General features: G+C 35.5%; 4 protein-coding genes across 4 annotated transcripts; 2 read left to right on the top strand and 2 right to left on the bottom strand.

Annotated features, from left to right (window-relative positions):
- Positions 1 to 44: 44 nt before the first annotated feature.
- On the bottom strand, positions 45 to 4,253 carry LOC101900904 (uncharacterized). Its single transcript, XM_005182676.4, has 2 exons — positions 3,927 to 4,253; positions 45 to 3,858 (listed from the first exon to the last, which is right to left on the bottom strand). The coding sequence occupies exons 1-2, from the start codon at positions 4,002 to 4,004 to the stop codon at positions 445 to 447; spliced, it is 3,492 nt and encodes a 1,163-aa protein (XP_005182733.1). The 5' UTR covers positions 4,005 to 4,253; the 3' UTR covers positions 45 to 444.
- A 3,425-nt stretch (positions 4,254 to 7,678) lies between these two features.
- On the top strand, positions 7,679 to 8,615 carry LOC131801870 (translation machinery-associated protein 16 homolog). Its single transcript, XM_059120963.1, has 3 exons — positions 7,679 to 7,819; positions 7,882 to 8,254; positions 8,313 to 8,615. Exons 1-3 carry the CDS (start codon positions 7,817 to 7,819, stop codon positions 8,519 to 8,521), a joined length of 585 nt encoding a protein of 194 aa, XP_058976946.1. The 5' UTR covers positions 7,679 to 7,816; the 3' UTR covers positions 8,522 to 8,615.
- LOC101901084 (dynein axonemal light chain 1) lies at positions 8,522 to 9,260 on the bottom strand. The gene is made up of 2 exons (XM_005182677.3): positions 8,944 to 9,260; positions 8,522 to 8,889 (listed from the first exon to the last, which is right to left on the bottom strand). The coding sequence occupies exons 1-2, from the start codon at positions 9,205 to 9,207 to the stop codon at positions 8,599 to 8,601; spliced, it is 555 nt and encodes a 184-aa protein (XP_005182734.1). The 5' UTR covers positions 9,208 to 9,260; the 3' UTR covers positions 8,522 to 8,598.
- A 1,769-nt stretch (positions 9,261 to 11,029) lies between these two features.
- On the top strand, positions 11,030 to 16,394 carry LOC101900261 (lipoamide acyltransferase component of branched-chain alpha-keto acid dehydrogenase complex, mitochondrial). The gene is made up of 5 exons (XM_005182672.4): positions 11,030 to 11,354; positions 14,492 to 14,610; positions 14,676 to 15,267; positions 15,330 to 15,800; positions 15,863 to 16,394. Exons 1-5 carry the CDS (start codon positions 11,265 to 11,267, stop codon positions 16,022 to 16,024), a joined length of 1,434 nt encoding a protein of 477 aa, XP_005182729.1. The 5' UTR covers positions 11,030 to 11,264; the 3' UTR covers positions 16,025 to 16,394.
- The last annotated feature ends 5,068 nt before the right edge of the window (positions 16,395 to 21,462 follow it).

Below are 21,462 nucleotides of genomic sequence, written 5' to 3'. Positions count from 1 at the left end.
CACGTTCGATAATACTGAAATTAGAAAAAAAAGGTTAGTAATACATATTGGTACATAAAAGTTCGAAGTTCTATCTTTAATATTGCGTTATATCGTTATTTAAACAAACGAACATGCCCAAATCAATTTTTTTATAGCTGTTTTCTTGATCAGCAACCCTTTGACTAAATTTGGAAATAGTCACACAACTGTGTAAACGAACAGGTGCAGTTTTGTCTTATCCACAAAAGTTCGTAATGCATATATATGTTTGCATAAATCAGGCGGTTTGGCCCAGTTCCTATTGTAATAATAAGTCTTATCTTAATTTTACAGCTTTGCAAGTAAAACTCAGTTATTTTAGAAAAAGCATTTCCGTTTTTTTATTTTATATCAAGTTGTAAAATTGAAGTATTTTCTCTTAATACTAAAAATAAATATTGTGCGTTAAAACTATTTCTATAATTATGCATTATTTACAGGTTGTACGCGTTGCAGCCATAGATCATATGCTATTGTACAATTTCTTTTGTCATTCAAAGGAAATTTCTTCAATTCATTTAATATGACAGACTCTGCCGAATTCAGATCTGCATTTTGATTTAGCAATTCTACCAGATCCCATAGCTTACATAAGCTATAATATTTGTAATTAAGCTTAAGTCTAAAGTTTTTTTTTAGGCTTGTCCTAATTTTATCAATTAATTTTCTCAGTTCCTCTTCTGGAACAACATATTTCAAATCATGTTGTAGTTTCAAAACACCCTGATGTATAGTCTGTATCAGACCTTCAAAAAAGTTTTCATTCTCGACTCGGAACAATATCGAGGCAATTTGTAACAAGGCGCTGGGTAGTTCATGACTAAATTCATGGGAGCGTACAAAACATTTGGCCGACAATTTGCGCACTTTTTCACATGGATGCCTTAGCAAAGACCACATAAGCTCACGAAATTCTTCCACCTTCTTTGGCGCTGTGGTTTCTTGTTTGTGAATGTATTCCACTTTGTGGAGAAATTCTAAAAATAAAATTATCGATCCGGTGGCAGTTTTCTCGGCAAGACAATAATTTAGAATGTATTCATAGGATAAATTAAATTTCCGTGTTATTTCACAAAATGTCACCTCCGAAGGTTCCCAGAGTAGCGCTTCTTCAAATTCCGTTGCCTGACGTTGGCCAACGATTTTTGGTACCAAAGCCCCCAACAGTTGTAGGGCAGCATTGCGAACCGTCCACTCGGGATTATCGATATGGGTGACTGCAGTCATCATAATGTCATTGTAATATTTCGACATTGCCTCTCTGAGTTCGGTGTCTCGTACTAAAACGCAGAGAAAGTGTAAATGTAGAGCTTCTATGCGATCACAATTGAAAGACGAATCCAAGGCAGTGTTATCATTTTTGGTTGCCATTAGAAGATTTTGCATAACTTTTCTTAATATGGGCCTGCCACGATTATCTTCATTTTTAACAATATGCAGAAACATAATTGAAAACCCTGCTCCTCTGCGTGTTGTGCTGACCTCCCTCTTGCCACCACAATCATAGAGCTTTTGCAAATATGTGTGAAATAATTCATATTCTGGACTCTTTTCGGGTAGCTGTGATGTTACGCATTTTGTTATTTTACCAATAGTAACGCCAGCAGCTTCTATGGCACCTTTATGGCGACACTTTGTTAAAACAATGACACTAATGTTGATGCATCTTTGCAGGAAGTCTAATTTGCCTTCATAACTTTGAGATGGTACCACAATTTCCGCCATGGATGCAGCTAAATCACAACAGGATTTAAGTGTCAGCCAAAATGACATGAGCAAATATTTACGTAATTGTTCATGGTTTTCACAAATGAATTTACTTTGTGCCACTAGTATTTCCAAACTTTTATCCATGTCCTCAAATGATGCAGCAGACAATTCTTCTGTCTCCGATTTATTGTTGCAAATATTTAGCATATTTAATATCATCAGTTCAATATTTTCTATTGTATCCAGTAGGTCCACAAAATTATCCAAAAATAAAATGGATTTGTTTTGTGCAAACTCATTTAGGACATTAATTGAACTATACAAATGCCATCCTTTGGTTTTACATACAAACAGGGGATCCTCTTTGAACACCGGCAATCTTTTTTTAATGCCACCCAATATGTGTTTAAATATATTCGCTATAAGATCATTGTCTTCCGAATTCTGTACCGCAACCCTGGCATAGAGAAAACTTAAATTTGCTTCATCCACATCGTTGACATTACAACATTCCATAGCTCTTTCTACAGCCTGCAGGGCAATGTTTTCATTTTTGCTTCTTATTATTCCTATGAGTTTTACAATCAAATCCAAAGCATCATCAAATCCACATGGATCATTTAGAAGCTGAAATAGGTTGTGGCAAATTTTGTCAGCATCAAATACGCCGTTTTGTTTCAAGAATTCAGCCAGAATTTGATTATGTTTTAGACAGCAATTTTTGGTGTTTCTGGTAACTGTTTCTCCATACAAAGATCGCACTAAGATTTCCAAGAGTTTTAGGCCATAGATTTTTGGTTGATATGCCTCCTGGGAAATACCAAATTCTACATCATTTTGTAAATTTTGAAAGAATTCTACCACACTAGACTCCAAATCATTCTCCGCATTATTTCTGCTATATAACTTTGCAATGTGATTTATAATGATGGCCATTTTGGCCAAAATTGTATTACGAAATTGTGCATTTTCCACCTTCATATGAGATCTTGCAAAATCCACAAAGAACCTTAAACAATTTTCAATTTTTAAATTATTTAAATTCTCCACCACAAATTTATGTATGACCAACTGTGATTCCAAATCATAATGGGGGTAGTTATTCAAATATTCATCGCCCAGTTTTGTAAAATATTCACTGGATGTTTGTAGAATTTCTTTGGCAAAAATGGTATGCAAGAGGACATAACGATAATTCTTTGTGCTATCATCACAAATATCTTTTGCTGCTATGTCTTTCCAAATCATTTTGAATAGCTCTTCTCTTTGTTCTATACGTGTAAACCATTGAAGGTGAAGATTTCTGATTTCCTGCATAGAACCATTTTGCAAGATATCACTGCACATCATTAGGAGATCTTTAGATCTTTGTCCACTTAAGGCTTTAATTAAATGCTGACTAGCGGGCAGTAAGTTTTTGTAACACAATGTCGATCGAATTCCCTTAAAGAATTCAGCTCTGTTGCAACCGCTCTTAGCTATCAGCTCCTCCAGGGAGTTCTTATTCAATATTGCGGCCAGCATGTAAAGCTTGGTTCGATATGTCCAGGGCCAAAAGTTTACAATTCGTATAAAATAATCCAAAGCTCTGTTGCGGCACAAACACACCCGTTGTAAAAATGTTAACATTTCATCTCTCATGCCCAGTTGATTGGATTGTAGACAGAAATAAATATGATCCAGAGACAAGTCCTCATTAGTCACATCCATATCTGGCCATTTCTTAAAAATCAAATTGAGACACTTTAAAACGTCCAATAAGTGAGTATGATTATAATCTACAGCATTGGCAAAGGCCATAAGACAGATTTGTTTAATGTCTTGGGGGTGCATATGCGTAGTCTGTTGACAAGTCAGCAAGATATAATATAAAATGACAAAGTTCTCTTTCCTCCACTCCAATGTTGTTCCCTGGACATAAGCATGGAAATAATTATCTTTAATATCATATTTCTGTATGAATGTGAAATACAGGCGGAAACAAACATTCACAGTAATTTGATTGTAGTTTGTACAGCACCCTTCAGCTTCATCTCGGTCGAGTCGAAGCTCCTTTTCAATAATAGATCTGATATGTTTAACTACATGTTCCGCATCTGATGGGTCTAGTGGTATATTATTTAGGGACTAAAAAATAAATAGTACTTTAGTTGTTTTGCTTCTTTTCATTTGCCAATTCGTGCCACTGTCCTCACCTGCACAAAACGTATACTCTCCGTAGGGTTAATATCATCGATGTTGGGTGGTAAATTTTGTATTTTAGTCTTCTCCATTTTGATGAGGTTTTAGGATGAATTGATGTTTTCCAGAGGGGGGTTATTTTCAAGGAAAACAATTATACGCGAGACCGTAGTATTTTTAATTCAATTTCATTCAATACTTTATTTTTTTTTCCTGTTTCACATGTTATCGACTGACCATATGAGCTGTAGGGTTACCACACTGTTAGAAAATATCTAATGTTGGTAGTGATGCCATTTTAGAGATTACTCGAGTAATCGTTAGGTTTTGATTTGACCAAAAGATTACTTTTTGTAGTACATTTTTTTATAATCATTATTTTCTTTTTTTATTGTTTATCAATAATTACAATTATTTTATTAATTAATGTAATGATAATAAATGATATAAATGAGTAGCTACGGAAATAAAACGCCACCTGACATTTTCAAAAATATGATATTTGAATAAGTTGGAGCTCCATATAAAATTGAACCGAATAATAATTTAAATGTACAACGTCCGGAAAACTCTATACAATTATATACGCCAAAAGAAAGTGTGGCCATTCCTAAATCAGTTCTGAAAGCGATTCTAATTTGGTTTAAGGTTATACAGCTACACCGAAGTCCGTTTCTCTCGGAAACTTTTGGTCTGTTGTGTTCATTCTCGGAAGAATTGAGTTGTTGGCGATAGTAGAGGTATTGAAACGAGAAAGAGAAAAAAGAGTTTATAGGGAGAAGTATAGTTAGCAAGGAGATCTGCCAAGCCAAAAAATGCTTTTAGCAAATGATAATGGGATCTATGACTGAGAAGTACGTTAGTGTTCTTGGAACATTGTTATCCCATCTTGAGGTCAGATATCTCATACTGCAGTAGGCCTACCGCGATTCCTAGATCAGACCAACTAAATTATACAAAGGAGCACTTCTTCTTGCGATTTCCGGCCAGATGGCCTTAGACGCTCTGCAAACAAGTGTTTCCAAGTGCCATTTTCTTCCAGCTTAAACAACAACAGCTTTTCTGTGGTTTCAAATCAATTGGTATATCAATCGACTGAGTTAAATAAAGGTAGAAGAAGGATAGACGGCGTTTCCATTGATAAAATGAAAGTGTCGCTAAGTTCTCTCTTCCGCATGCATGCGAATCCCCAAAAAGGCGACGACTGCGGAAAACCCCTGCCAATAGGAAAAAGTGGTACGGAAAAAGACTGGACCAAAGAAACCTTTAAAGAAGTCCTCTGAGATACCAAAAACGGAGGTACTATACTCCAAGGCAATGAAAGGCAAGGCTGAGGTAAAGTCAACGGGGCCGCAGACCACTAAAAAGACTTCCGGAAAAAAGACAATCACTTATTTCCTCACCTCACTATGTTGATATATCCTTCATCTATTAGGAAGAGGTGTCCCTTGCAAATAAGAATAGCTCTCGACTAGCGACATATACTGTCACTGGTGCAAAGATATCTTACTATTTTAATTGCATGAATCTTCATCTGTAGAACACTGCAATTATCTTTAAATTTATATGACCAACTAATAATTGGAATAGGTCGGAATACGTCGGCATCGGCGGTTTCACCCATTTGGAACCGTCTGTGTAAATAGAGGACCAAACGTCCCTATCAGGTATTGATACTATTGTAATCGCTAATTTAATCTCTTCATCTAAGGAATTCGGAGTGGTTTCAGCGCACACGTTACTGCGTGAAATTGTGCTAAAATATCCAGTGACTGGAACTATAGCATCACATTCAATGCAGATTGTTATTGCTCTTGAGAGCTCATGTTGTCAGTAAGGACGTGGCTCTCTCATCTATGGTTTAGGGGTTTTGAAGACAGTGCAGTTAATTTAAGATTTCAAATGGCGAAGAGGAGAAGAATACAAAATCCCAACCTAAAGACAATGTAGATGGAAATACGAATACTCTTCATTAGGCACTAAATTATTGTATTTTTCAATCGTTCAGGCCCTATACCAAACTCTGGGTCCATCTTGCAGTAAATTTTGTAAACATTAAAAATTACAGTTAGATTCTTATGTCATAGCAATGAACAGAATAGAGGCCTGCTTCATTCTAATCCAAAAATGTTGTCGAAAAATAATCATTTTAGTGAATTTTAATTATTTTGCGATCAATCATGGCATAATTATTCAGAAAATAGATAAGAATAAATATGACAATTATTATCTTCAAATGGAAAACACGTAATAGGTAGATATTTGTCATATGAATTGTGTTTCTATGTCGTCATTACCAACATGACTTTCCATTTTCCCAAATAAAAGGACAGTGAACATTTTTGTTAATCTTTCCAAATCTCTCCAAATCATCGATAAGGTCTAATTTTTGGCTTTTTTAAAAATACCAAATCAAAAACAAATAAAAATGGTATTTTTCCTTTGAATTCGTTCTCTTTCGAAATTCATAATCAAAACGAAGTTCCGAAATTGAAAATGAATTTAAAAAAAATCTCTTTAATTAAAAGGAAATCTTAAAATAGCCAACATGTAGGACCCCTGTTATCCATATTACGATACCATAAAACATAGTCTAATTTTGGCTTTGATTACCTTCAATAAACAATGATAAATATAAATAGAAAAAAATATGTTTATGGACATGAAATTTGCATATAACAATATTTTCAAGCCATCAATGAAAATCTTAAAATAATGTGATCATAATCAAATATTGTAGATTTCTTCACTGTTGCATACTTTTACATTTTGCTCTATTGGTTCATATAATCGAATGCAATTTTCTGTTAATACCAGAGAGAAATAAAAAAGTTTCTAGGAATTTGGTTACAATTCTTGATGGACAGGCACACTAGCAATTTCTACTTAATTCGTGGAAATATGAGCGAATAAGTATGGACACTACTAAGAGATATGGCCAATATTTCAAGGTGTTGCAAATTACCTGACGAAAAAACCTGTAATAACCTGCCCTGAATAAAGACTAAATAGGTTGTTCGCATCAAGATTCTTTAAGAGGCAGTAAATGATTTAAGAATGCAGGTAACCCACAAAGATTTTTGTGAATGCTCGATTAGACTGCATGCAAATTTGTTTTTGCAATCTGCAATTTCTACAAATATTTACATCATATCTAAAAACTTACCATTGATCTCGAACTTTTTTGGTTTCCGGACAAGCACAGCACGCCTTGCATTTTGGTTTGGCAGCAGGAGCTTCCACGGTACTGCTAGTGGCAACTTCTTTTACAGGAGCATTACCCATTGCTAATGTGTTTTATACTTGGTTTTGGGGTTGTGTAATCTAACAAGAATATTCTGGAAATATGCAATGTGCCCGATGATGAATTTAAAAAAAATAGACACAACAAATTGTTATTATTTTTTTGTTTACATAACAATTTATTTATGATTTTATTACCAATTTCACAATTGTTTAGATTTTTTATATTATTTTAACCACTCTTTCTTGAATCAAGAACCAAACTGACAGTTGTCACACGATATGAAACCCTCCGTGAAATGAATAGCAGATAGAGAGAAGAGAGAATGTTTGAAACAACAGGATGATTCATAGAACAAATAAAATTGTAGAAAATATTTAAATGTTTTCAACGTATCTTTATATTAAAATTTAAAAAATGTTGTTAAATTTATACACTCGAAGTATTAAATATTTAATTATTGTAGTATATTTGTTATAGTATAATCAATTTCTTTATATATCATCATCCTTTAGTAGATTTCTTAAAGGTGCTATCACTTCGACATGCATACCAACTGATTCCAACAAAAAAAGAAGAAGAATCAACTTGACAAATCCAATCAAAACAAAAACAAAGAGCACGTGTAAACAAAATCAATAGCTCGCATAATAAATAAAAATGGTAAGTTTTCTAATAAAAAAATACATATTATATTGGAGATAATAATAAATATAATTTTTTAGACAAATCTACGCAAGGAACTCGAGAAATGTAAACATCCCAACAGTCGCAAAACCAAGGCTCTGAGTAAGAAAGCCCGACGCCAAAATAACAAACATAAACAGCGACTGGGACATGCCATTAAATCCAATTTAATGGGAGAAAAGTTGACATGGTTTCTGGAACACATCGAGGAAGGACGTAAAAATCCACTGACACCTGTTGAATTTGAAGAACTTATTGAACTGTATTTGAAACGCTTTGGCGAGGAACTTGAACAGATTGCATTGAAGCAATCCATTAGCAAAAATAGAGCCAATCAACACAAAGCCCGGCAAGATGTCATTAAGATCACACTGGAAAAGGAGATCAATGAGTACAAGGCTGGTGGAATGGGTAAGTGAACACCTCAAAAAATTAGCGATTTTCTAATGAAATTCTAATTTTTTTCCAGAAATGTTAAACCTTTGCGATCCATTCAAATTTAAATCACTATTGGATTGGGATGGCAGTGCCATCAATGTACAACATTTAAAATTGGATTTAGTGTCGCACAATATGCTGCAGAGGCTTAAAAAAGAATACGAAAAATCCAAAGAAGCCAACTCTGAAGCCACCACATCAGCTAGCCAACAATCTGAAGAAGTCATGGAAACATCGTAGTTAAAAATATAGATTAATTTTTAAGACCAAATAATGTTGTTTTAATGTACAATTAAAAACTGGAAAATAAAATTAGCTTAATCTCCTCTTATAACTGGGTCGCCATCCAATTTCTTAAGATTTGGTAAACGTCGTATTGCCTCACTGCGAAAGGTGCTCTCTTCCATTGATTCATGCAATGGATTGCCAACAAATGAAATCTCTTCCAATTTTGGGGCAGCACCCATACGATTGAATTCAGCCCAATCCTTAATAGAGTTGTTCGATATATAGAACACCTTTAAAGCCTTCACAACTTCAATCGGTTTAATTTTCTCTATGGCATTATAGCTAACCCAAAGTTCTTCCAATGTATCGGCTAATGGTTCCTGGAAGCGGGTAAATTAATAAAATGTTCATAAATCAATATGTTGGTCCCATACAATGCCATTAATAGCCTTTAAATTATTACGGGCCAATGAGAGTATGCGTAGATTCTTCAAATTACCAATTCCAGTAATTTTCTCAATCATATTCGATGACAGACTCAGTTTACGACATTCTAATAAGGTATTTAAAGTTCCATCCATTTTCTCAATTGGCGGCCATTGAAATTGTAAACCAATGTCAACGGCTTTTGTCGAGTCTTCCATGGTACGTTCTTCCCATTTTGTTAGAGCTTCTTTGATCGTTGTGGCTTTTGCCATTTGTTTATAATTTTACCTATTATTTTAAATTGTTTCATTTTGAAAGATATTGCAAGGCTTGAAATAATTTTTGTAACTGGATAGGTGTAACCAAGCAATCAGTATAGCTGGGCCCAATTTTATATGGCCTGCAGCAAGGAAAGCTTTTGTTATTTTTAAAATTCCTGAAATGTATATCAAAACCTGAAATATCTCAAAATGTGCCCAGGCCTTTCAAAATTTTAATGACTTTATTCGGGAGCCTGAAACTCGAAACCACAACAAATTTCTAATACCTCCAAAGTACCGAAAATCGGGAAGAAACTATGTATAAAATAGTAGAGTAATTCATCAACTGGCTGATCCATCAATGTCCTGGCGAAACGTTAGTGGGTAGGTGTGAGATAAGGCTGGGTTCTTTGGAAATTCGGACTAGAAGTGTACTTAAAGGGAGTAAAAATGGAAAAATTCTGAAATTTGGAATATGTTTTTTTTTCTTTTAAATTTGACTATAGGTGTACCAAAAATTTCTCAATTTGGTACAATTTGGTATTATGTGAATGGATGGAGCATAAATCTTGACATTAGGTCTGAGAATTGAGTAGGTTTGATATAAAGTGGTAGTTTTGGAAATGTGTGCTAAATTTGATACAATTTGAGTTTGGGTGAAAGAATAGAGCTTAAATTTTAAAATGTTAATATTGGAGTCTCGGTTAGTGTGTAGGGTTAAGATTTGACGGTGGCTTTGGAAATATGTATTAAATTTGGTTTATGGGGAAGGGAATTGGAAATCTGAAATTTGGTATTTGGCTCACTTTTTTTTGAGGACGGGTTGAGATACGTAGGTGTTTTGGAAAAAGGTACTTTAAAAGTACCAAATGGTATTAAACTTGGTATTTGGGGAAGGAAAAAGCGGATAATCTGGAAATTTAATTGAGCATCTTTGATGTTGTCTAAAACAGATGAAACAAAAGATTTTGAAAATTCAAATAATAAGTTTACCAAAAGTTGTAAAATTCCCAAAATTTGGTAGTATTTAGAATTATGTAAACGGATAAAGGTAAAATCGTAATAAACACTTTTGGTACCATATTATTCGAATATTTTTGATCTGTTCCAGAATAGCAAGAATGTAAAAGTTGTTACTATGATAACCGATTTTCTATTTAAATTTGACGAAATTAGATGGAAAGAATTTGGACAACAACTAAAGAGGCAGCCAAACGGGGTTAATTGCGCGGCGTGCATTTTAATACCGTTTCTGAAAGAAAATAAAAGTATTTTATCGTTTTTCAAGTATATTTAATTAGTTTTGAGATCGAAAAAAATCAAATATATGAGCACAACTTGTTGCATATAATTTGAATAATTCTAACAGGGAGCTGGCATAGCCTTAGTTTTGTATTTCAGTAGCTAGGCTTAATACCATATGCATTGAAAACAATTTAAATGGTTTCGAATTAGATATGAATATTTTTGGAAGAGTTATTCTATTCTTTTAATAATATATTGTTTATTCCCTATGGAAATTGTCCAAAAAGTATGGAATAAATTAAAAAAGAGAAATTTAGCATATCGCAGGTCGTAATGATTTATTGATTTACTTTTTTTCAAAATATATTGTCGGTTATAAAGTAATTATTTAACGTAAAGATCAAATTCAGTGCTCTCCATTAAAGGTTCTCAACAATACGATCTTGTTCTCTTGATTCATTTTATTTTGATAGGTACTTTGCAGCAAACTGTCAAAAAAAAGTATCTGTGATTCAAACCAGCTAGCACCCCAGGTGTAGTGTGCCGTCGTCGTTGCTTAATTCAAAACAACTTTATGTTAATTAATGAACATACATCGGGACGAAGAAGAGTGGAGAACTACGTAGAAAGAACGAAACGAATATCAGAAGTTTAGTTGCTTACGTTTTCTTGGCTTTGGCGGACGTGTTTTCTCTTCTCTGGACATTCGGATTCGAATTAAAAAAGAAAAAACAAGAGAAAATACAAATCGGCTGTAAAAAAATACTTAAGTTAAATTAAAAAGTCATAATAAAAGTGTTTTTGTGCCCATTAATACAAATATAATGTCAGCCCATATCTTGAGAAATCGCAATGCCGTAGCTCTACTAAAGAAATATCTGCCACATCAAGTGAACAACAGCAGTGTGATCAAAGTAATTCTTAATTACAAATTAATAATCTATTTGATTTTAAGTGTATCTTTTCGTAAAAATTAAATGTTTTATTCTAGTACAAAAAAAATATCAATTCATTACATAATTTTGCGATAATTTCTCTGTTCACCTAACCATCCATTCGTTCGCTCGGTGGGAGAATCGTTTGGAAAAAATGCGTACAATTAAAAATATAGGAAATCTGTCAGTTTTGCACAAACAACCACCGGGAGAACCAAAAAACAAAACAAGTTGAGCAAGCACGAGAACTCTCATCTTTTGGAGAGAGATAATAGTGCTGCTATCTGTCTGTGCATTGTATGATGAATGGAGACATGAGACAGATAGAGGGGAACGACGAAGAACACAATAAAACTTGACAACAACATGGACTCCAGCGAAAAGACCCCACTAACATGTGTTTATCAGGTGGTGCTGCCAACCGGCCGTGCCCCCAATACTCTTGCGTCCTGCGGTGACGATCGCACGAGGGGGTTCATTTTAGAAGAGAGTGAGAATAACATTTAAAATTCTCGCTTGTTTACCTTAGTTACACATTTGATTTGATAATTTTATTTTATTTCGAGTCACCAACTGGACAATTTAAAAAAATATTATCCGTTAAAAACAATGTTTGAATTGTTTAATAATTAATAATAGAATTATTATCGGTAAATATATTTAATATTTATATACTCAAATGTTTGGGGATGAAACCAACAGCTTTGGTTAAATCTGTCAAAATACTTAAAAGTTATTTTTTGTTTACGAAACTTAGCAGTGCGCATATATATTTTTTATAAATTTAGGATTTTTTATAGATTGAAAGAAGTGTGTTTAATTTTGACCAAAGTGAAAATCAAGCAAACATCCCAATATAAATAAATTCACAAAAATGGAAATTACATATAGCTTTGAAATCAAGATCTCCAATTGCATCAGATTATCTATATATTTGAAAAAGAATAGTGAAATAACTGACTGTCTGATCAAGAATTAACGCCCAGAGGGAGCGGTTGAAACAAGAAACCTGAAATTTTCATATGGGTCAGTGTAGGCGCGTGATATGGCTGCCTTTTTGAAAATTCGTACTAAAAGGGTATGAAAAGTACAAACAGAATGAGCTAGAATTCTGAAATTTGGAATGAAATTTACTAACGGACTGCAGGATAGATGTACCAAAGAGTTTTTAGAAGTTCGAACATTCTTTAAGGTTGCGAAAAGTCCTAAAAAATAATACCATTTGTTATTATATGAACGGAATAAGTCAAAAACTTGAAATTCGGTATGAGAATCAATGTTGCAAAGAAGGTTTAATGGATAGGGTGGCTTAGGAAAGGTGTACTAAGTATGCGAACTGTACTAAATGGCACTAAATTTGGAAGAGTTAGGTATAAAATGGATGAAGGTGGAATTTTGAAATTTTCTGATAAAGAGGTTTCCGATAAGGAGGTGGTTTTAAAAATGTGCACTACAAGCGTACGAAAAGTACTAAATATCTGTATATTTGGTACAATTTGGTATTGGTTGAATATATAGTGCTAGAAATCTGAAATTTGGTATTAGGGTCGCTGTTCATGTGTAACCTAGATATACAGGATGAGATTAAAAAAAATGCAACAAAGTCAAACGTCATAATTTTTAATTTTTTTTTAATTTTATTGAATGAAAGAAACAAATGCCGGAAATAGCATCCAATTTTGGAATAAGTTTAGATTTGTTCGAATTGGTCACCTTTGGCACGAATTATGGACTTCAAACGACCAAATGAAACCGTCACACGTTGCCCGAATGTTGCTCTGCGGTATTTTGGTCCATTCCCGCCGAAGCGCTTGCTTGAGGTGATCGACACTTTGGTATATTTTAGTGCCAAACTTGCTTTCAAAAAAATTCCCCAGACATAGTCCAAAGGATTGGTATCCGAAGAAATTGGTGGCCATTGTGCGCTGGAAATGAAGCGAGGAATCTCATTTTGTAACCATTCTTGGGTGGCGCGTGCTGAGTGCGATTGTGCTGAATCCGTTTTGGAATCTCCAAGGTCTGCGGTCAAAATGTTTTACGTGCCCAAGGCTTTAATACACCCTCCAGAATATTTTCGCGATAATCTACGGCATTTATTCTGATGCCACAGTCGATAAATACGAGCCGAGAGCGACCATCGGCTGTTATGGCGACCCACACCATCACCATGGCCTGCGCTTGAGTTCACATTTTCAGCTTACCTCTTTGGCAAGTAAACACAAAACCCAAACCCAAACCCAAATTCGGCAGTTCACCACTTTCGGTCAAGCGAAGCAACTCTTTAGCCCTTTTGAGTCTATTTTCTTTTTGTTGCGGTGTTAGTTCTTGCACTTTTTGGAACTTCAATGGCTTTAACCCGAGCTCATTTTTCAATATTTGCCAAATGGAATATTGCGATATGTTCACCTCACGTGCAATTTTTCGGCCACTGCGACGCGGGTTTCGTTCAAGTCGCTTCTTTACTTTTCGAACCATTTCTGCTGATGTTGCTATTTTCTTCCGTCCACTTCCTTGACGTCGGGCTACTCCACCAGTATCACGGTAACGAGCGATGGTACGAGACACAAAAGATTTATTCACATTTATATGCAGCGGTGCTCTAACGATAGGCACTTGTGGTTTTCCAGCCAAATATAAAGAGTCACACTATCCCGTTTGAATTCCATCATGAATAAGTTTGTTACTGGAAAATTCTCACCAAAATGCTTTTGTACGCTTGTAAACAATATTATGAGCTGTCACTTGAATAATTTTAATATCTGTCGGACGAGTGGCTTAGAAGTGACAGCAGTCTGAAGTCGGCTGCAGTTTTTTCATCTCACCAAAGTAAGACTTTATATTAAAAAAAACCAAAAATACTCACTTGCGGGTTAAACTCTCTTAATTATTTGCAATATTTCCGAATACGCTATATTTCAAGATTCCAAGGAATTGTAATCCGAAAATGTCTTAAAGTGTGAAATTGGGGTAACTTACTCCATCAAAACGCCGAATCATGTGTCATCGATTTTTATATCTACTGTCAAAGATTTTATCATCTATGATAAAATTAAACTTTACAATTTGAACAAATAGTTGTTAACATATTTTAAAAAAAAAAACATTGTTTATTTCAGGCTAACATTCTGCAGGAGCAATTCCGTTGTTTGCATTTAACGCCATGTCTGGATAAAATTGTCTCATTCAATCTCAGTGATATCGGAGAAGGAATTCGTGAAGTTACTGTTAAGGAATGGTAAGTAATATCAGATTGAATTAATATCTTAATTATTAAAAAAATAAAATGCATTTGTTCAACAGGTTCGTCAAAGTCGGAGATACCGTAGAGCAATTCGATAACCTCTGTGAAGTACAATCGGACAAAGCATCTGTCACAATTACCAGTCGTTACGATGGTAAAATTACCAAACTCCATTACAACGTGGATGATGTTGCCTTGGTGGGTAAAGCTTTGTTAGATTTTGAAGTTGATGATGAGGATGGTGATGATTCGGATAGTTCAGACTCAGATGATGAGGCCAGCAAGGGTAAAGCTGCCTCGGATGACAAAAAATCTGGTGATAACAAACCTGTGGCTGCCACTGATGAAGAAGTCAATCGTCACATTACCTTGGCCACTCCTGCTGTCAGACGTATTGCCAAAGAAAATAAAGTTGATTTGTCCAAAGTCAAGCCAACCGGTAAAAATGGTCGTGTCTTGAAGGGTGATGTTTTGGAATATTTAGGCATGGTACCGGCTGGTACAAATGTACCACATCCCACCATTGCTGCCAAGAATCTGCAAACAACACCAGAATGTGCTGGCAAAGCAGCAGCGCCTGTGCCAGCCGATCGTGTGGAGCCATTGAAGGGTGTGCGCAAGGCCATGCTTAAGTCTATGACGGAGTCATTGGTAGGTGTAGCTCTTTTAAATTATTTAATTTGAAAATTAATTATCTTTTTTTATTTCTTTAGAAAATCCCCCACTTCGCCTATAGTGACGAGATCGATATGACCCGCCTCATGGAGTTCCGTAATCAATTGAAGGAAGTTGCCAAGGAAAATGGAGTTGATAAACTAACATTCATGCCCTTCTGCATTAAGGCTGCCTCCATAGCTTTGAGCAAATACCCCATTGTTAACAGTTCGTTGGATGAACCAAATGAATCCATTATTTACAAGGGTGCTCATAACATTAGTGTGGCCATTGATACACCTCAAGGATTGGTGGTGCCCAATGTCAAGAATGTCCAAATTAAGAACATCATTGAAATTGCCAAGGAATTGAATGATCTGGTGGAGAGAGGACGCAAGGGCTCTCTGACACCTGCAGATTTTGCCGATGGTACATTCTCTTTGTCGAATATTGGTGTGGTGGGTGGCACCTATACTCATCCCTGTATAATGGCGCCCCAGGTTGCCATTGGTGCCATGGGTCGTACTAAGGTTTGTCTGAAATGTTTGAACATTTTTCATTAAACGGTTTAATTATCAAAGTTCAATTTCAGGCCGTCCCTCGTTTCAACGAAAAGGATGAAGTTGTCAAGGCCTACATTATGAGCGTCAGTTGGTCGGCCGATCATCGTGTCATCGATGGCGTGACCATGGCCAGTTTCTCCAATGTTTGGAAGAAATACTTGGAAAATCCTGCCTTATTTTTGCTAAACTAATTTGTTGAGACGAACAAAATTCAACCTAAATATCTTCCAGAAAAGGCTGTTGTTTTGCATTTATTTGGTTTTTGAGAACTAAGTAACAAATTCTCAAAACTAGAAACATAAAATTTTTAGTTTTATGTGTATCCTGTTGTAGTAGAACCGGTTTTCTGTAACTGTTTAAAGTGCATTTATAGTGAAAATATTTCGTTTAATTTTAAGATTGGTTACAGACAACCAAATGGTTTTAATTATTATTGATCCCGCCTCTTCCTTTTCCAGTTGTTTTCAAATCTCTATATTGGTTTAAGTGATAACAAAAAGAAACATAAGAAAGTAACAATATTAATATAGAAATAAAATTGCATTTATTTTACAGAACGAATGCGGAATTGTTTGTTTTTAAAGTTAAAAAAATGATCTGTTATTCCTATCTGATCCAAGATATACGCAACGAAAAGGCTAAAGCTATATTCTTGAAATTTTGCTCGAGGGTCAGACTTCCTGCGTAGGCATGTGTTAAAGCTGGGTTTTTGGAAAAACATACTAAAAGAGTACGGTACTAAAATGTACTAAAAATTAAAAATATTTATTGGACAAACGGAATGAGCTAGAATTCTAAAATTCGGAATGAGTCACTGATGGAGTGCAGGACAGATGTACCAAAGGTTTTTTTTGGAAATTCAAACATTAAGGTTACCAAAATTACTGATGGTACTAAATTTGCAAAAAATGGTTCTAAACATCTAAAATTGTACCATTTGGTAATATGTGAACGGATAGAGGTAACAATTTGAAATTCGGTATGAGAATAAGCTTGATATATAAAGGTGATTTTGGAAATGTATACTAAATGTGCGAAGTGTACTAAATGTTGCTAAATTTGGACCAATTTGGTTAGTGTGAACGGATGAAGCTGAAATTTTGAAATTTTTTATTGGGGTCCCTGTTGGGGGTAGGTTTGTGATAAAGAGATGGTTTTGAAAATGTGTGCGCTCAAGTCCACGAAAAGTACTATATAGTACCATATTTGGTACAATTTGGTATTAGAGGAACATATAGTGTTTGAAATCTGAAATTTGTGTAGCCTGGAGGTGCTTTCGGAAAAGTGTACTACAATTGTTCGAAAAGTGCTAAATGGTACTATATTCGGTATTGGGTGAAGGAATAGAGTTGAAATCCTGAAAATTGATATTTATATTGCTAATGATATCTGTGTTTGAGATTTGGCGGTGTTTTGGAAATGGGTCCAATATTTGTACGAAAAGTACTAAATAGTACTACATTTGGTATTGGGTGAAGGAAGAGGGCTGGAATCCTCAAATTTGATATTAAGGTATCTCTTGGTATCAGAAATTGGGAAACCGAGGTGGTTTTGGAAATGTGTACTAAAATTGTACGAAAAATTCTACATAGAACTGAATTTGGTATTTTATGAAATAACGATTTTAGACACTCAGGACATTTTGAGTCTATCTAGCGGTTTCTGTCAGCCTATCTGGCTAGCTGGTGTGCACGATAACTTTCGAAGTGAGTATCCGATTTGGTCCAAATAGGGTTCATCGTACTATTACACTGTCCGACAAAATTCAATTTTCAGAATAATTACGGGATATTCCAGCAGAGTATGAAATTAGAGCTTTAAAAAGAAGACACGTGTCACTGTTGGAATTTTCGGTTTGCGATTTCTACGAATCCCTGCATTATAGATTTTTAGTGCCTTCGGCAATATTGCAGAGAAACATGCGAGGTTTATTTTTTTCCATAATTGTTATATCCTGTACCATGCTATGGAGGCTATATTAACCTTGCCATTTCGTTTGTAACTTCTCGAAATACTCATGTCAGACCCAACAGAGATAAAAAAAATGCAACCAACATCAGACTGCTGCCATTTCTAAGCCACTCGTCCGACAGCTGTTGAAATTATTTCAGTGACAGCTCATTATATTGTTTGCAGGCGTACAAAAGCATTCTGGTGAGAATTTTCCAGAGAAAAAATTAATCGTGATGAAATTCAAGCGTGATAGTGTGATTTCTATATATTTGGCTGGAAAACCACAAGTGGCTATCGTGAGAGCACTACAGCATTTAAATGTGAATAAATCTTTTGTGTCTCGTACCACCGCTCTTTACTGTGATACTGGTAGCCTAGCCTGACGTCAAGGAAGTGGACGGAAGAAAACAGCAACATCAGCAGAAATGGTTCGAAAAGTTAAGAAGCGACTTGATTGAAACCCGCGTCGCAGTGACCGAAAAATGGCTCGTGAGCTGAATATATCGCAATATTCCATTCGGCAAATATTGAAAAATGAGCTCGGGGTAAAGCCATTGAAATTTCAAAAAAAATCCAAGAACTTACAGAAAGAAAATAGACTCAAAAGAGCTAAAGAGTTGCTTCGCTTGGCCGAAAGTGTTGAAGTGCCGATTTTGGTTTTCTCCGATGAGAAAACATTCGTTGTCCTGCAGTTTGTAAACAAACAAAATGATCGTTTTCACTTGCCAAAGAGGTAAGCTGAAAATGTGCACATTCGGTTGGCCACCAGAACTCAAGCGTCGGCCATGGCGATGGTGTGGGCCGCCATAGCAGCAGATAGTCGCTCTCCGCTCGTATAATTCAACCGTGGCATCAGAATAAAATGCCGAATATTTGCTCGAAAATATTTTGGAGGGTGTATTAAAGTCCTGGGCATGCAAACATTTTGGCCGCAGACCTTAGACATTCCAACAGGACTCAGCACCGCCACCCAAGAATGGTCACAAAATAAGGTTCCTCGCTTCATTTCCACCGTACCGTAGCCACCAAAATCTCCGGATACCAATCCGTTGGACTACTGTGTCTAGAGTATTTTGGAAAGCAAGGTTGAAACTAAAAAAATACCAATGTGTCGATTACCTCAAGCAAGCGTTTCGCCGGGAATGGGCCAAATACCGCAGAGCAGCGTGTGCCGGTTTCATTGGCCGTTTGAAGGCCATAATTCGTGCCAAAGTTGATCGATTCGAACAAATCTAAACATATTCTAAAATTTGATGCTATTTCCGACATTTTTTGCTTTCATTCAAAAAAAATACTACCATACTATGGAGGGTATATTAATTTTGTCATTCCGTTTGTAACTCCTCGAAATATTCATGTCAGACCCAACAAAGTATATATATTCTTGATCAGCGTAAAATTCTAAGACGATTTAGCCATGTCCGTCTGTCTGTCTGTGTGTCTGTCTGTCTGTCTGTTGTAATCACGCTATCTTTCGAACAAATTGAGATAGAAGGCTAAAATGTATATTTTCCCAGTAGGGAGGTTAAGTTCGTAAATGGGCCATGTAGGCCCAGTTTTCATATAGCCCCATATAACGGTACCTCCCGATATTCGGTATTTTGATGATTTTAGCGACATTATTCACTGGAATTATTTCAATTTTGGTATTTGAAGTTCGTAATGGATACTACAGCTTAAGACAGAAAATTATCTGTGCAGGTCCACGTCTTCATATAGCCCCCACATAACGGTACCCCCCGATATTCGGTATTTTAATGATTTTAGCGACATTATTTACAGGGATTGTTTCAAATTTCGCATGTGAAGTTCGTAATGGATACTTCAGCCCATGCCAGAAAATTGTCTGTGCAGGTCCACGTCTTCGTATAGCCCCCATATAACGGTACCCCCCATATTCGGTATTTTGACGATTTTAGCTACATTATAAACAGATTTTTCTTCAAGTTTCGCATTTAAATATTGTAATAATTTATGACAAAAGTTGCCTATGCAGGCCCACGTCGTCGTATAAGCATTCGGTATTTTTAAGATTTTAACTGAAATTTTAACGGTTTTTTTTTTGGAAATTGCCAAATTTGTACCAAATGGTGGAGGGTATTAAAAGTTCGGCCCGGCCGAACTAACAGCTTTTTTACTTGTTTTATCTCACCCTGTATTAGTTCTCTCTGAAATCAAACTATAACTGCTCTAAAACCAAATGTTGATAGGTGGTATGATCGACTTCAAATAAATTATTTTATTACAGGGGTTCTACTAAATATGCATAGTGGTGTAGTGTATGATATAGTCGGCCCCGCCCGACATTTGACTTTTTCTTACTGGTTGTTAATAAAACCTTGTTAATTTCTGAAAAAATTAGCACCATTCCCAATTTACTGCAATTATTTTTATACCCTCCAGGGTATATAAGGAGGGTATATTAACTTTGTCAGTTCGTTTGTAACATCGTAAAATATTCGTCGTAGACCCCATAAAGTATATATATATTCATAATCAGCATAAAACTCTAAGTCGATTTAAAGATGTCCGTCTGTCTGTCTGTTGAAATCACGTTACAGCCCACATTATTTGACGTAGAGCGCCAAAATTTAGCAGAGCAATTTGTATTGTGTCTAGGATGGTTGGTATTGAAAATGAGATATATCTGTCCACGTTCTGGTATAGTCCCCATATAACGGTACCTCCCTATATTCGGTATTTTGATGATTTATGCCACATTTTTTTCATGGATTTGTCTGAAAATTGGTATTTGTAGGTCATAACGGGTCCCTGCAAAACATTGCATGTATAGCAAAACATTGCATGTATAGGTCCACGTTTTGGTATAGTCCCCATATAAAGGAACCTCCCGATATTCGGTATTTTAATTTTTTTTGCCACATTTTTCACGGATTTGTCTAAAAATTGGTATTTGTTGGTCATAATGGGTTCCAGCTCCGGTGGCGAAACATTGCATGTATGGGTCCATGATTTGGTATAGCACCCATAAAAAGGGACCTTCCGATATTCGGTATTTTGAAGGTTTTTGCCACATTTTTTCACTGAGTTTTCTAAAAATTGGTATTTGTGGGTCATAATGGGTCCTAGTTCATGTGGCGAAACATTGTAATTATAGGTCCACTTTTTGGTATAGCCCCCCATATAACGGTACATCCCGATATTCGGCATTGTAATGGTTTTTGCCACATTTCTTCTAATGTTTCCTTTACCATAAGGTGGAGGGTATTAAAAGTTTGGCCCGACCGAACTTAATATTTGTTTACTTGTTTTAAGAATTTCGCAGTTCAATGGACTGTCTGGATTATGGAAAATTTTAAGTGGACTTCATAGAACTTGTTTGTATGTCAAAACTCGAAAGGAGTTTTGGGGTCTTTGGCCAAACTTTGTAAAGGCCTTCATACTGTTTTGACTGCATATAAAGGGACACCTATAGTTTGAAATATATTTCGCAACATTTAAAAAAAAGGGTTTTGGTACAGGAAATGGGTGATATTGGCCCATTTTTTTGAATAGCCCCCATAAAAAGACAAAATTTTTGTACATCCATTATATAAAAATACCCCCTAATTTTACTTATTGCGAGGGTCTTGGTCATAATTCACCTCCTTTATCATACGAGTTTATATTCACCTCCTTTATCATACGATTTTATGCTGGAAGATCGACCGACACA

Source organism: Musca domestica, unplaced genomic scaffold (assembly GCF_030504385.1).
Source record: "Musca domestica strain aabys unplaced genomic scaffold, Musca_domestica.polishedcontigs.V.1.1 18, whole genome shotgun sequence".
In the NCBI taxonomy this organism is placed as follows: domain Eukaryota; kingdom Metazoa; phylum Arthropoda; class Insecta; order Diptera; family Muscidae; genus Musca; species Musca domestica.
Note: the sequence above shows the minus strand (reverse complement) of the source record. Positions and strands in the feature narration are given on the sequence as shown.